General features: G+C 46.5%; 1 protein-coding gene across 5 annotated transcripts in view; it reads left to right on the top strand.

The window, feature by feature from the left end:
• Positions 1-12,251, top strand: part of SLTM (SAFB like transcription modulator) — a 280,914-nt gene that overhangs the window by 70,116 nt on the left and 198,547 nt on the right. For all 5 annotated transcript variants that reach the window (XM_085643750.1, XM_085643749.1, XM_085643748.1 and 2 more), the window contains 4 exons: positions 5,786-5,935; positions 6,012-6,568; positions 6,658-6,809; positions 7,835-7,923. In XM_085643750.1, the coding sequence (XP_085499876.1) occupies positions 5,786-5,935; positions 6,012-6,568; positions 6,658-6,809; positions 7,835-7,923 (948 nt within the window). The remainder of the gene's footprint in view (positions 1-5,785; positions 5,936-6,011; positions 6,569-6,657; positions 6,810-7,834; positions 7,924-12,251) is intronic.

The raw sequence follows: 12,251 nt of genomic DNA on the forward strand, positions 1-12,251 counted from the left end.
ATGGGAGTCCCATGTGCTTAGAGCCAAAAGGTAGCCAGGTCCTCTGGGGTTTGAGGTTGCTGGCCACAAGAGATGCCGGGTTGGAGCAGATTCGAGGGTTGACAGGCAGGTAGGGCTGGGGCCAAAGCAGTTGGTGTCTTCTTAGCAGCTGCAGGGCAGGTCTTCTTTCTTCTAGCTCTTCTTCGGATTTTGGAATCTGAAATCTGGGGAGGTAGGGTTCAGGGTGCCCCTAATTACTAGATTTAGGGGCGTTACAGATAGGTGAAGGGCAGGGACCAATGGGTCCCTGTCCTGTCCTGGGGTGGGTACACCCCCCTATCCTTCCTCTCTCCCAAAAACAAGGTAACTGGTCAATTGTACCCCAATTGACAAGGAATTGATCACCTCCGAGTCCCTAGTAAATGGCTGGTATCTAGGGTATAGGTACTAAAGAGGAACCCTAAGGGCTTCAACATATATTGTGCAACTGTAAGGGACCCACCACCAAACTCATGCAAACTGCCATTGCAGGCTGCTTCAAATGGTGTAAATATGGTAACACTACATAGCACACACCCTGTGTGCCATGCCCAGACACTACATGCAATATTTGTAAGTCATTTGTAAGTGTTTGTAACCTTGCGCAGCACAGTACATCCGAACCCGTTGGCGGAAAAAAAACAATCTGAAGATGGACCATGCGCACTATCACCCAAGCGAGGACTCCCCTACCTCGTGACTAGGGAAAACGTCTTCCAGAAAAACAAAGTGCAAACATCCAGACCAAAACTAGATGGCGATCTTGCGCAAAGCATGAGATTCTACAGCTCTACATGCCATGAACAGATGCATACTGGGTAAGTAGCATTTTCCTTTCTAAGTACTGGTCATTGCTAGTTTCCCCAGCTACCTGATGGCTTTTCTGAAACATATGGTGTTTTTGATACCTAACACCTTGTCTTAATACATCCATACTGATGCCTTTAGTGGATCGTGTACCTGGAGGGCACCTAAGACATGCTCCCTGAATACCTACCATGCCAGTTTCTGACCCCCGTAGCTATGAGCCAACGCTCTGAGGCCAGAAACCATGCCTGCTCCGGAGGAATGTGTTCACACCTTCAGCAGGAGGGCTAGTGGTTTAGCATATAAAGGCCATTGGCTTCAAATCCCCTGCTACCTTTGATATGCAACCCTGGCTTCCCGAAGACCTAGAAGATGCCAGCAGCTACCCTGAGACCCATTTGGCACCAGGGCAGGTGGAACATTAACTATGCAAGAAGGCATGTTGCACCAGTAGGCTAGTCAAGCCCCTAAGGTGGGCTGCCTGATTTGCTTCACAAAAGGGCTCCATCTTGATAGAATTAAACTCTGGGACAGTGATGCCCACTCCTTACAGGAAGTCCTCATAAGGAACATAGTGACCCCAAGGGTAGTAGCCAATGGGCTACTTGCCTTTCAATCTGCTTGACGCCCCTAAATTCAGTATTTAAGTGCCTGACAGCCCTCATTTGCCTGACTAAAGGACAAAGAGCCAAAGAAGCAAACTTTGGACTAACTGGACTTTTGTGCCAAACCCTGCTTGCTCCTTTCCCGACAACTGCCAACCAGTCTAGTCCTGCAGCTGTTCATCCTTCAAATGCCAGCACGTTGTCAACCAGCCATCCTCTCTCAAAGTGTAGGAGCCACATCTCTGGACCTGCAGGCACTGACCGCAATGTCATGCTCACTGTTTTGCTGACTACTGGGTCTGGCGCAGCAGAGGAAGTCACTGTACTCCAGGAGGTGGTATCCATCTCCCCACCAAGTTTGGAGAAGCCAGGATCCATCCTGCACCAAAACCTGGGGTACCAGACACCTTGCATCAGCCAAGGTTTGTTTGTGGTCGAATCTGAACTCCAACGCTGCCAAGATCAACCAGCTGACGCAGGAGGTGAGCATCGCAGAGGCCTGCGCAGAGTGGCCCAGATGTCCTGTTTGGTCCCCATTTCCAGGTCGACATTGAAAGGAAGAGCCTCTAAAACCGCAGTCATTTGACTGTGTACAACAAATGCCTTACACTACCTGTGAGAAAGTGCCATCTTTCTTGCATGGTATGCCCCCACTTTTTGCTGAATGTACTTTGACTGATGTGCCCTGGACTCCTGCCAATCAGGGCCCAGGGCCTATGTTCCTTCCCTAAAACACAAAACCCAAATTGGCAAACCCTGGCCACATGTCAGCCCCTGGTAAATGGTACCCTAGGTACCCAGGGCCTTGTGACCTAAGGGTTGCAGCACTCATTGTGCCACCCTTAGAGGCCCTGTACCCTTACACACACTGCCCTTGCAGGCTGGGTGTCTGGGTGCAAGACAAAAAAGAGTCGACATGGCACACATCTCGGTGTGCCATGCCCATCACCTACACTGCCATGGCATATCAGCCACCCCTCTAGCTGGGTGCCCTATGCCAGTGGTGTGGGCACAGGAGCAGGAGCCCTGTTCCCCTACAGTACCCAGGTCCATTCCTGGGCACTAAGTGCAGTGCTGCCATTTAAGAGTACATGGTGCTGAGAGCTCGTCAAACACGAACTCCACAGCACCATAATGGCAACACTGAAGACTGAGAAGTTTGGTATCAAACTTCTCAGCACATTAAACCCACACTGCCAGTGTGGGTTTTAATGTACAAAGCACCCCAGAGGGCATCTTGGAGATGCCCCCTAACCTACAATCCACGTCTGTTCTGAGGCTGCCTAGGCTGCCACACAGCAGACATGTTGATGGACCCCTGGGTAGGAGAGCCCCTGCTCTCCTGGGCCTGCAACAATGCACATCCTGGACGAGGTGCTAAATCTCCTTCCCCAGGATGGGCAGGGGGAAGCTTCAAAGGCATGCCGCCTCTAAGCTTCCCCAGGCCACTGCAACCCCCCACTCTGGCGGGAAGCTTGGCCGGAAACCCCAAATAAGGACAGGGGGATGTGCCAGCCTGCCAACCCCACCCCTCAGGTGGGGGAGGCGAGGTGAAGCACATCTCCGGGCTCTCGCCATCTTGAAGATGGGAAGCCCTGCCCTATCGGGATTAGGCTACTGCCCCCCTCCCACAGGAGAGAGGCAGGATAGGGGGTGTACCCACCCCAGGACAGGCCCCCCCCCCCCTCCCAACCGCAATCAACAGAGGGTAAGATTTCCTGACACCAAAAGGCACCCTGGCGCCCGGTGGCCCCCTTTGCCCAATCCCGGGGTACCTACCTATCCTCCAACTCGCCTCTCGAAGTGGTGGTGGCACCTGAAGAATCCTTGCCCGAGCTTGCAGTCTTTTTCTAAACCGGAGATTTCCCATTGAAATAAATTGAGCGCCTGAAGGCTCAAAAGCACCCTGCACCCAGCCGCCAGAGTGGCCCTGGCAGTGCAACCTCCATGCCTATCTACTTCCCCACTTGCCCTGAGTAAGTGACCAGGAGCCCAGCTCCCACAGCCACGTGGCCTGCTAGTCAGCAGCCACCAACCAAGACCCCCCTACCTCTCGTAGCAAGACATTGGGCCGCTGGGGGTGAACTAACTAACTATCTACCTGACCCTGGGAGACCCCTGAGTCTATGCCCAGAACCTTAACTCTGCCAGTCGAGTAGTTACCTTTAAACCGATAACTCAATTTTCTCTATAGGGTAACATTGACTGGCTTTTTCCTGAAATTTCTTCGAAGTGTGGACTTTTCAAAACTTAAAATATTCACCAAATATGAGCTGAGTAACAAACGAAAATACTCACCTGCTCTTAGGTGAGCTCCCGGTGCTGGATCTTGGTGCCCAGCACTGACTCTGAAAACTACGTACAACTGTACTTACCAGTAACCCAATTTTCTTCCATAGGGAATCATTGACTGTTTACTATGAAATTTTTTCTAAGTGTCAACTTTTAAATAGCAAAATATTGTCTAAAAATCATCACAGTAACAAAGTCGACTTTCATCACTTGATTCCAAGTACTGACCCAGGACTGAATCTAGATCCAGTCCTGGAATTCCAAAAGTAATCCTAAAAGTAATCTGTGGCAAATAACATGAAACATCCATTGAACTCAATGCATTATTGTGTTTAAAATAGTGTTGCCTATTGCAACCACTTGTAACTGTTTACAAAAGTCAATTGCATATTGCAAAAGTATTTATATAAAGCATCTCATTCTGAGAAACTATATTTTAATTCCAATTATTGGTTCTAATTTAAAACAAGCATATATTTTTTTTTTATATGTAAACCATTGGCCTAGAGTTCAGTTATTGAGTGTGAGACCATTTGCTGACTGAGTGTGTACAACAAATGCTTTACACTGTCCTCTGATACTGCCTTACTGCTTGACCAAGCTACCACTGTAGAGAGTAAGGTTATATCTAAGTTAAGCCTCTGCCAAGCCTCTGGGGACTGCGGACTCTGTACACCCTGTACCTATTTGGGAACACTATATACAGAGCCACTTTCTCACACTACCCTCTAAGCCTAAACTGCTTGCCAACACTACCACAAAAGAGCACATTTGGCATTATTAATTTAAGCACTATAAACCAATAAGGGTTGTATTTGTATGGCCTTTCTACATAGTGTACCTCATTTTGGTACACTACATAAAACCGCTTCCTACTATTGAGGTCTTAACGTTCCTGAATGGCTTGAAATATTTAGGTATCAAATTCTTGTACAGGTAGATGTGGTTATTAGAATTTTCTTTATTTGTAATATTTTTAACATCAAATTTTCATTTATTTTAATCCTTGCTTCACAGCCATTCCATAGATCAGTGCTGGGTTGTTTACGTTATTAATTATGATCTACATTATTTGCACAGTTTCTTGCAACCAGTTGAATGGGCACAATGCAGTCGAGACCTGGGGCCACATTCAGGTCTACAAAAGTCCTGATGTAGCTTATTGGGATTGGCTTCCACATGGCTTTCACTGGTTGACCAGTTTCTCTGTGCCCAGACTTGCCAAGGTCGTATCTTTGCCCCATATTTGAAGGATACGGATTTTAGTACTAAACTGTTCTATAACTTCTTTAGATACCAGACCAGATCTATCCACAGGCTGTGTAGATACTGAACGATGTTTAATGATGGACTAGTAATACAAAACTCCTCCATGGCCTCTCCCTTAGAGGGAAAGGACTTTTCAGTGTGCCGCATGCAAATTTATAGTGCAGTTCTTAAAGTATGAAGATTAAGGTTGTATGTTTTCGGTTATATATTTCATAGTTCACGCCAGTAAGGACTTGACATTTACATGCTTGATGTCTGCACATTCAGACGAGTCGTAATATGATCAAATAGCAACATCGACTTGCTAATGTATAAAAATAATAGGGCTGTGGTTCTTTGAGGGATTTGCGTGAAACGCCCCGCCCCCTTCCAACCACATCAAAGGGCAAGACCCAGTGTTCTACATTAAACCTATGCGGCTCTACTTCACTCCCCATGGAGAATCTAGGGACCAAAGAGTAACTTTGTTATCCTATTTCATTGCACTAATTTTGATGGGGTCTAACACCAGTTTAATTCACATCTTCGCCCACTCCCAAGTTGCTGGCTAGTAACCATAGAACCGCCAAGGAAAAGCCTCAAATGTGTTTTTGGAGAAATGTTCGGTGTTATCTAGAGCCTAAAATGTACAGAGCATATGGAGACACTGGCAATGATTAACTTGCAAGGAATCTGCTCATTGTTGGCTTTAGCTTCAGTATTGCATTGTACTACGTAGCTGTAAGCTTCTGTCACATTTGCCTTTTCTGCATGTTTCTAAACATGATTATTTTAACTTTCATTTATTTTTGCAGGTTCTTATTGCTAAGATAGTTACAAGTGCGCGAAGCCCTGGAGCAAAATGTTATGGAATAGTTACCATGTTCTCCAGTGGAGATGGGCCTAGGTGCATCTCGCACCTTCATCACACAGAATTGCATGGTCAACAGATTTCAGTTGAAAAGGCAAGTTACTTTTTAAGAAATGTGTGCAAGTAATTTTTGGCTTTCCTTTCTATAACCCTTTTTTTTCTTTTGGCAGTTGAAAAATGACACTTTCAGAAATATAAAGAAAGAAGTTGATGAAAGGGTGGGTTCAAGCAGATTTGTGAGAGACAAGGCTGCGGGTGGCGACAAGAAGGCTGCGGGTGGCGACAAGAAGGCTGCCGGTGGCGACAAGAAGGCTGCCGGTGGCGACAAGAAGGCTGCCGGTGGCGACAAGGTGGAAAAGAAGTCTGGGGCTGATCAGAAGGCTGCTGGGGGTGACAAGGTGGAAAAGAAGCCTGTCGGGGCTGACAAGAAGGCTGCCGGGGGCAACAAGGTGGAAAAGAAGCCAGTCGGGGCTGACAAGAAGGCTGCCGGGGGCAATAAGGTGGATAAGAAGCCAGTTGGGGCTGACAAGAAGGTTGTCGGAGGCGACAAGGTGGAAAAGAAGCCTGCCGGGGCTGACAAGAAGCCTGCCGGGGCTGACAAGGTGGAAAAGAAGCCTGCCAGGGCCGACAAGAAGGCTGCTGGGGGCGACAAGGTGGAAAAGAAGCCTGCTAAGGCTTTCAAGAGGACTACTAGCAGTGACAAGAAGCCCAACGATAAGACAGATGGGTAATTGTTCTTGTGCATTTATTTCAAGGATGTTTTCATGTGAATTGAAAGCATTAGAGGTTAACACTTTGTTTTGTTTTTCTTTCAAGAGATCAAACTTCAACTAAAAAAGAGGAAATGAAGTCCGATAAATCTGAAAAAGAAGGCAAAGAAAAGAAAACTGATTCTAAGGAACAAAAAGAAGGGACATCTAGTGCTACTACTGAAGAAGGGTCAAAGAGCGAAGAAAGAAAGCGAAGAAGTATGTGAAATATAATGGGTGTAGTAACCATGGACTTCTGTCTTTTTGCCATATTCAAATGAGCCATCGTCCTGCCCCAACATAAGATAAGTTTGAGTGAGTAAAAGTGGGTGAGATCAGTTCAAAGATTACACCATCACTTTTGTTTACTCAGTGAGATTTCCTGTGTTTTAATGATGCCCAGACTTTGGTCCTCTGCTTGCTTGGATTTAGAACTTTTGCTGCACTTCACTGTTGGACTACGGTTGCTTTTGATAATGTTCAGAATGTATGTGGCTTGGTAGTTCTTGGAGCAGAACAAAGGCTGATTGCTTCTCCAGACAAAGACTTTCCTCATGCAAAGTGGGCATAAAAGCAATGGATTGTCATATGGGCCAATTGATTAACAGTGAAATTAATTCAGGCATTAGCCTATCTCTTCAGTTAGAAGGGGACAATTGCTTATGTTGTGTTTAATACAAGCTGTTTGTGCCTGGCCCCAAAATATATTTGTGTATTAAGCTTCAATTCACTAAACCGTTTCATGCAATTTTAATGGGTGTATGACTCCAAATAAACTTGATTAAAATAGGTAGGGCAGAAGCATGGGGCTTTTTTCAGGCTTGTTTTTTAAATATTATTCCACAAGTGTGCCAAGTTTGCTCATTCCGGCACCAACGTTCGACTATTATTTTTGCCTGTTGGTGGCACATGCTGTATCTTTTCTCCAGTTAATTCGCTGTAGAATCTGCTTCCTAATGGATTCAGATATTGGTCCTTGCAGTCGCATCTTTGGAACCACTCACCCATCCCCTATTAGTATATGCCTTAACTGATATAGAACTTTGGTGCAGTGCTCAAATATATTTGGAAATGAGCTGGTATTTTGGTAATCTTTTTTTAACCCTGCCTGTGGCAGTAGCAAATTCCAAACCAGTAAGGAAAGAAGACTTCTGAACCGGAACCAACAAAAAATAATTTTATTTGTTTTGTCTGCTGCCATGTTTCAGTTTCTTTAAGTAGCTAAGAGCCTTTCTTTTTTCCAGATACTCTAACTCCTGAAGAGTTGGTAATTATAGACCAAACGAGAAGAGAGAAGCCAGTGAAGAGACCAGCAAGAAGACGATTTGAACGGGTTAGTTCCTTTATTTAATTCATGAGGCAGTTTGAATTTTATTTGGGGCATACAAAAATGGGCTGGTATTAAGTAAATGTGATTGTACTGCACTTTTAAAGAGTTGGGATGACTTCGGAGTATAGAAGAAAATGTGAAGGGCACATGGTTGCACAGTAGACATTCACCTGGTAACTTACATTTTCATTAGGCTACATTTCCTGCTCACCAAGTACAGAACATTAAAGCTCTTCACAACCTATGTACTTTTTGCCCTTTGTTTGGCATAGCAAGGTTGATATTTGTTGTATAGTTAAAATAAAGCAAACATTTCAGACTGTCTTTAAAATCCGTTTTCAGACAGACGTACAAATTTTGTTTTATGTTTGACAAAATCCACATGGACTTCGAGCTGCTTTTAACTTTTCCCCTTCACTACCCTCCATACAGAAAACCTTATGCTGGTTTAAACAATTTTTTTTTTTTAAAGATTGTGGTAGTTTTGTAAATAGTCATGCATTCACTTGGCCGTTACTTAGTAAGCATCAGTAACATTTAATTGAGAAACCTTTTACAAAAGCAATATGCACTGTATACATTTGTGGTGGTGGTTATCATAAAATATGAATGCTAGCAGTTGGGTATGAGTAACTTGGTCCTGTGTCTATAATTTGGCTTAACTACATTTTTGCTAGAATTAAACTTACTGTTAAACATACAAGTGAGAGATGTAAATATTTGCATCATAGTAATGCAGAATTAACTTATCAAAGCTGTCTGAGCTGCAGGTGCTATCAAAACAAAATGTTACTGGACAGGACCTTTCCCATGACCCATACTAAATATCAAGGTTTGCACCATCCTTTGAGTCTTAATGTTAAATACAATTAAGGTATTGAAAATGGGCATAGGCCTCAATCTTACATAGCACATCCATCTCATTTGAAACAATCTGAACTTTGACCGGTGAGCCCTCCTACTCCTTCTAGAGGCCACCATAGCTCTGATTAGCTGCGTAGCACAAGAACAGGGGGGGGGGGGGGGGGGAGGCGGAGGTGGCACAAAGCACCAAGCATACCCCACCAGAGGAACAGATGTGACTGGGTGCACGGTGCAAATCAGACGTTGGGCACTTAATGCTTTTCAGTGCAGATTTTCATGATGGCTGAGGCTGCAGGTGTAGTACCAGAGGTTGCAGGAGGAAGACCAACGACAGCAGCGGTAAGTTGGGATGTTGGGTGTCATAAGGGCACTGGAGGTTCAGCTCACAAAGGTCCAGGAGTTTTGGGTGTCAGGGTGCCTTTTGTACGCCAGTCTTCTTACCGGAGCATGTCTGTTGGGGGGAGGGGGAGCAGCCTCTAGGTACACACTGCAGGTTCTGTCGTGGAGGGCTGGAGATTTCTGCCATCGCTGGAAACTTGGTCAGGATCGGACAGGTGAACCACTCTGACTCTGGCCATGGGAGTTTGGTGCCGGGTCACGGAACAGCCTGTACCCAGAGTCCTCGGAGTAGTTTTCGTCTGGACTAGTCTGCTGTCCCAGGAGATTATAGTCTTTATTAGATGCAACAGTCCTCCCCAGGGGTTTTAGAGACAGGTCGTAGGTTTAGTCAAAGCTGGAGACAGGCTAGTAGGGCTGGGGCCAAGGCAGTTGACTTCTGGCTTTTGCTGCAGTGGTTTCTTTCTTCTTGGGTCGTCACAGATCTAGTTTATAGGTCTGGGAGAGCCTTCTAAATTTAGAGAGTGCTTTAGGGGAGGAGTAGCTAGGGCCAATAGACAACTTACCTGGGTGACACCCACTATTGTGCCCTCCTGTGGGAGGGGGGCATAGACCTAACCCTGATTGGAGAGGTCTCACCATCTTCAAGATGGCGGGGACTGAAAGATGTGCTTCACCTTGCCTCCCTCCACCTTGGGGGTGGAGTTGGCAGAAGTGGACACACCATCTAGTCTTAAGTTTTTCCTGCAGGTTTTCCCGCCCAAAGTGAGGGGTGTAAACTAGGGGCTACTAACTTCAGCTTGCACCTGAGGCACAGGGTCCTATTACATAGGTGTGAGCCCTATGAAGCTTCCCTCTTCGAGTATTTGCCCTTCCTGGGGGAGGAGGCATGACTGCTCTGTCGAATGTGAATTGTTTCTAGTCCCAGAAAGCAGGCGCTCTCCACCCAGTGGGTCCAGAAAGTGGTCTGGTGTTGGCTGCCTACAGCTGGTCCGACCACACCAGGGTTGGTTGTTTTTTAGGGGGCACCACTGGGGTACATGGTACAATAAATCCCACACTGGCATCAGTGTGGTTGTATTGAGAGGAGGAGCTCGGTACCAAACACTTGTTTGTTCAGTGAAGCCATCATGGTGCTGAAACTCTAGTTTCCAACCCATATACTCTCATGGCTCACTGACACTTACAATATTAAGGAATGGACCCTAATATTGTAGAGGCATATCTGCTCATGCACCCTGCCTTAAGACCTTAAGCCCTCGTAGAGGGGTGCTAGCTGGCATGGCACCCAGGAAGGGTGCCATGTCGATTGTCATTTTTTTGCAGCGTGAACCTTTCTGGATTCACTATGCTGTGCATTATTCCACGGTCTGGTGGTTGGGTCTGGAATCGTAGTCTGTCGTTGAAGAAAAAGCACGAGTTTCATCTAAGTGGAGGAAGATAATGTTTGTCGAGCTTCTTTATATTTATCTCAAATTCATTTAAATTCCGAGACTCTTCTTCGTTTAAGTCAGGTAGATGTTCAAAAACGTCTTGGCCCTCTGAGTCAAGACAATGTAATAAGAGTGCAGACTTCCTTTCAGCGCTAAGTGACACGCCACACACCCTTGCATAGTTTAAGAAGACTTTTTTCCATTTAGACCACCGAATAGGTGGATCACCGGGACCAGAAAGAAAGAATGGCGCGGAGGTTACATTTTGCATTTCTATTTCCTTTTAAGAGAAATGAAAACCGGCTAAAATTTTAAATCAAATAAACTTGTGACTGGAACCTAGAGGAAAAAAACTTGATTATGAACAGATTAAAACACCGTTAATCCTTGAGGTAATGTGACAGCAAGAGCCAAGTAATTCTAACTGTAAAACTATGCGAATACAGAAAGGAAGATCAACAAGCCGGGACGACGAAGGAGGAGAACCTCTATCTTTAACGTCCAACGGAGAATGCGCACTCAGGGACACTGAGCGCAGGAATGGACAAGACACCCTTTAAATTCTGCCGTAACTGCCACCATAAATACGCGCAGAAGGACCAGCACCCGGTCTGCCATCTTTGCCTGCCAGTCGACCACGAGAGCAAAGACTGCAACGCCTGTTCCACCTTCACACCGAAGACACTCCTGGTTAGAGAGACGGAGGAGAGTGAATTACAACATGCAGGGCAAGGGACAGGCCACGTCACTGTACGAACTGGGCCTCTCCACAGACAATGACAACGTCGCCGAGGGACTAGATGACTTCACGGTCGCAGAGACCGATGAGAAAACGTCTGATGTAGGAGAGACGTCGAACACTAAACGCTCGACAGGGCCCCGAAAGCCTGAGTCAGAGTCCAAGTCCTCGAAAGGAGCACCGGCGCCGAAAATTTCGACGAACGCAGCTGCATCCAAGGACCAAAGGCCCGGCGGGTCCTTTGAAAAGGACTCCCAGGTGGCGAAGACCGGCGAACAACCAAGGTCGTCGAAGCAAGGCCAAGAACTGGGGCGCTCGACTTCGAAGGAAAAGGTCGCGTCGACGCCAGCTCGGGCGAAAAGACCCGCGCTCGATGCCGAACAGGCCTCCAAGCTGGAAAAGAAGAGGAGGCTCGAGGCAGAAATGGAGAGCATCCTACAAAGGAAAAAAAGAGTTCAATGAAAAAATGAGAATTCACGATTCCCACGAAACCACCGTCGGTCATCGTAGACTCCGAGGAACAGGAAGAGCTTGACGCCGAAGAACTGTCAAACTCCGGGAGAAGAGGACCTATACTATGAGGGAGAGGAAGATGATGACCAACAATCAAACTACGGCTCGGCGCCGTCGACGACACAGGACCTGGAGTGGCAGGACCTCGACGCTGAAACCCCGGAAGAGCCTGTGGAGACTTACCCTTCGAGGCCTAAGCCGCCAGATGACATTGGGGCCTACAATATGGTCATCAAAAGCGCAGCTGCAGCTTTTGGGGTCAAGCTGGAGGAAGAAAAGCCGAAAGACTTTTTACTGGAAACACTGGTCCCCATCCAAACAAGGAGCCAGTTCCTCCCCATGCTCCAAAGTGTCATGAACCAGGGGAAGGAGGCGTTCAAGGACCCAACACATCTAGGACGGAGAAGTATAAGCACTCCTCACAGGACCCTCCCTACATCAAGGGA

The sequence above is a fragment of the Triturus cristatus genome, chromosome 3_1 (genome assembly GCF_964204655.1).
Source record: "Triturus cristatus chromosome 3_1, aTriCri1.1, whole genome shotgun sequence".
Lineage (NCBI taxonomy): Eukaryota > Metazoa > Chordata > Amphibia > Caudata > Salamandridae > Triturus > Triturus cristatus.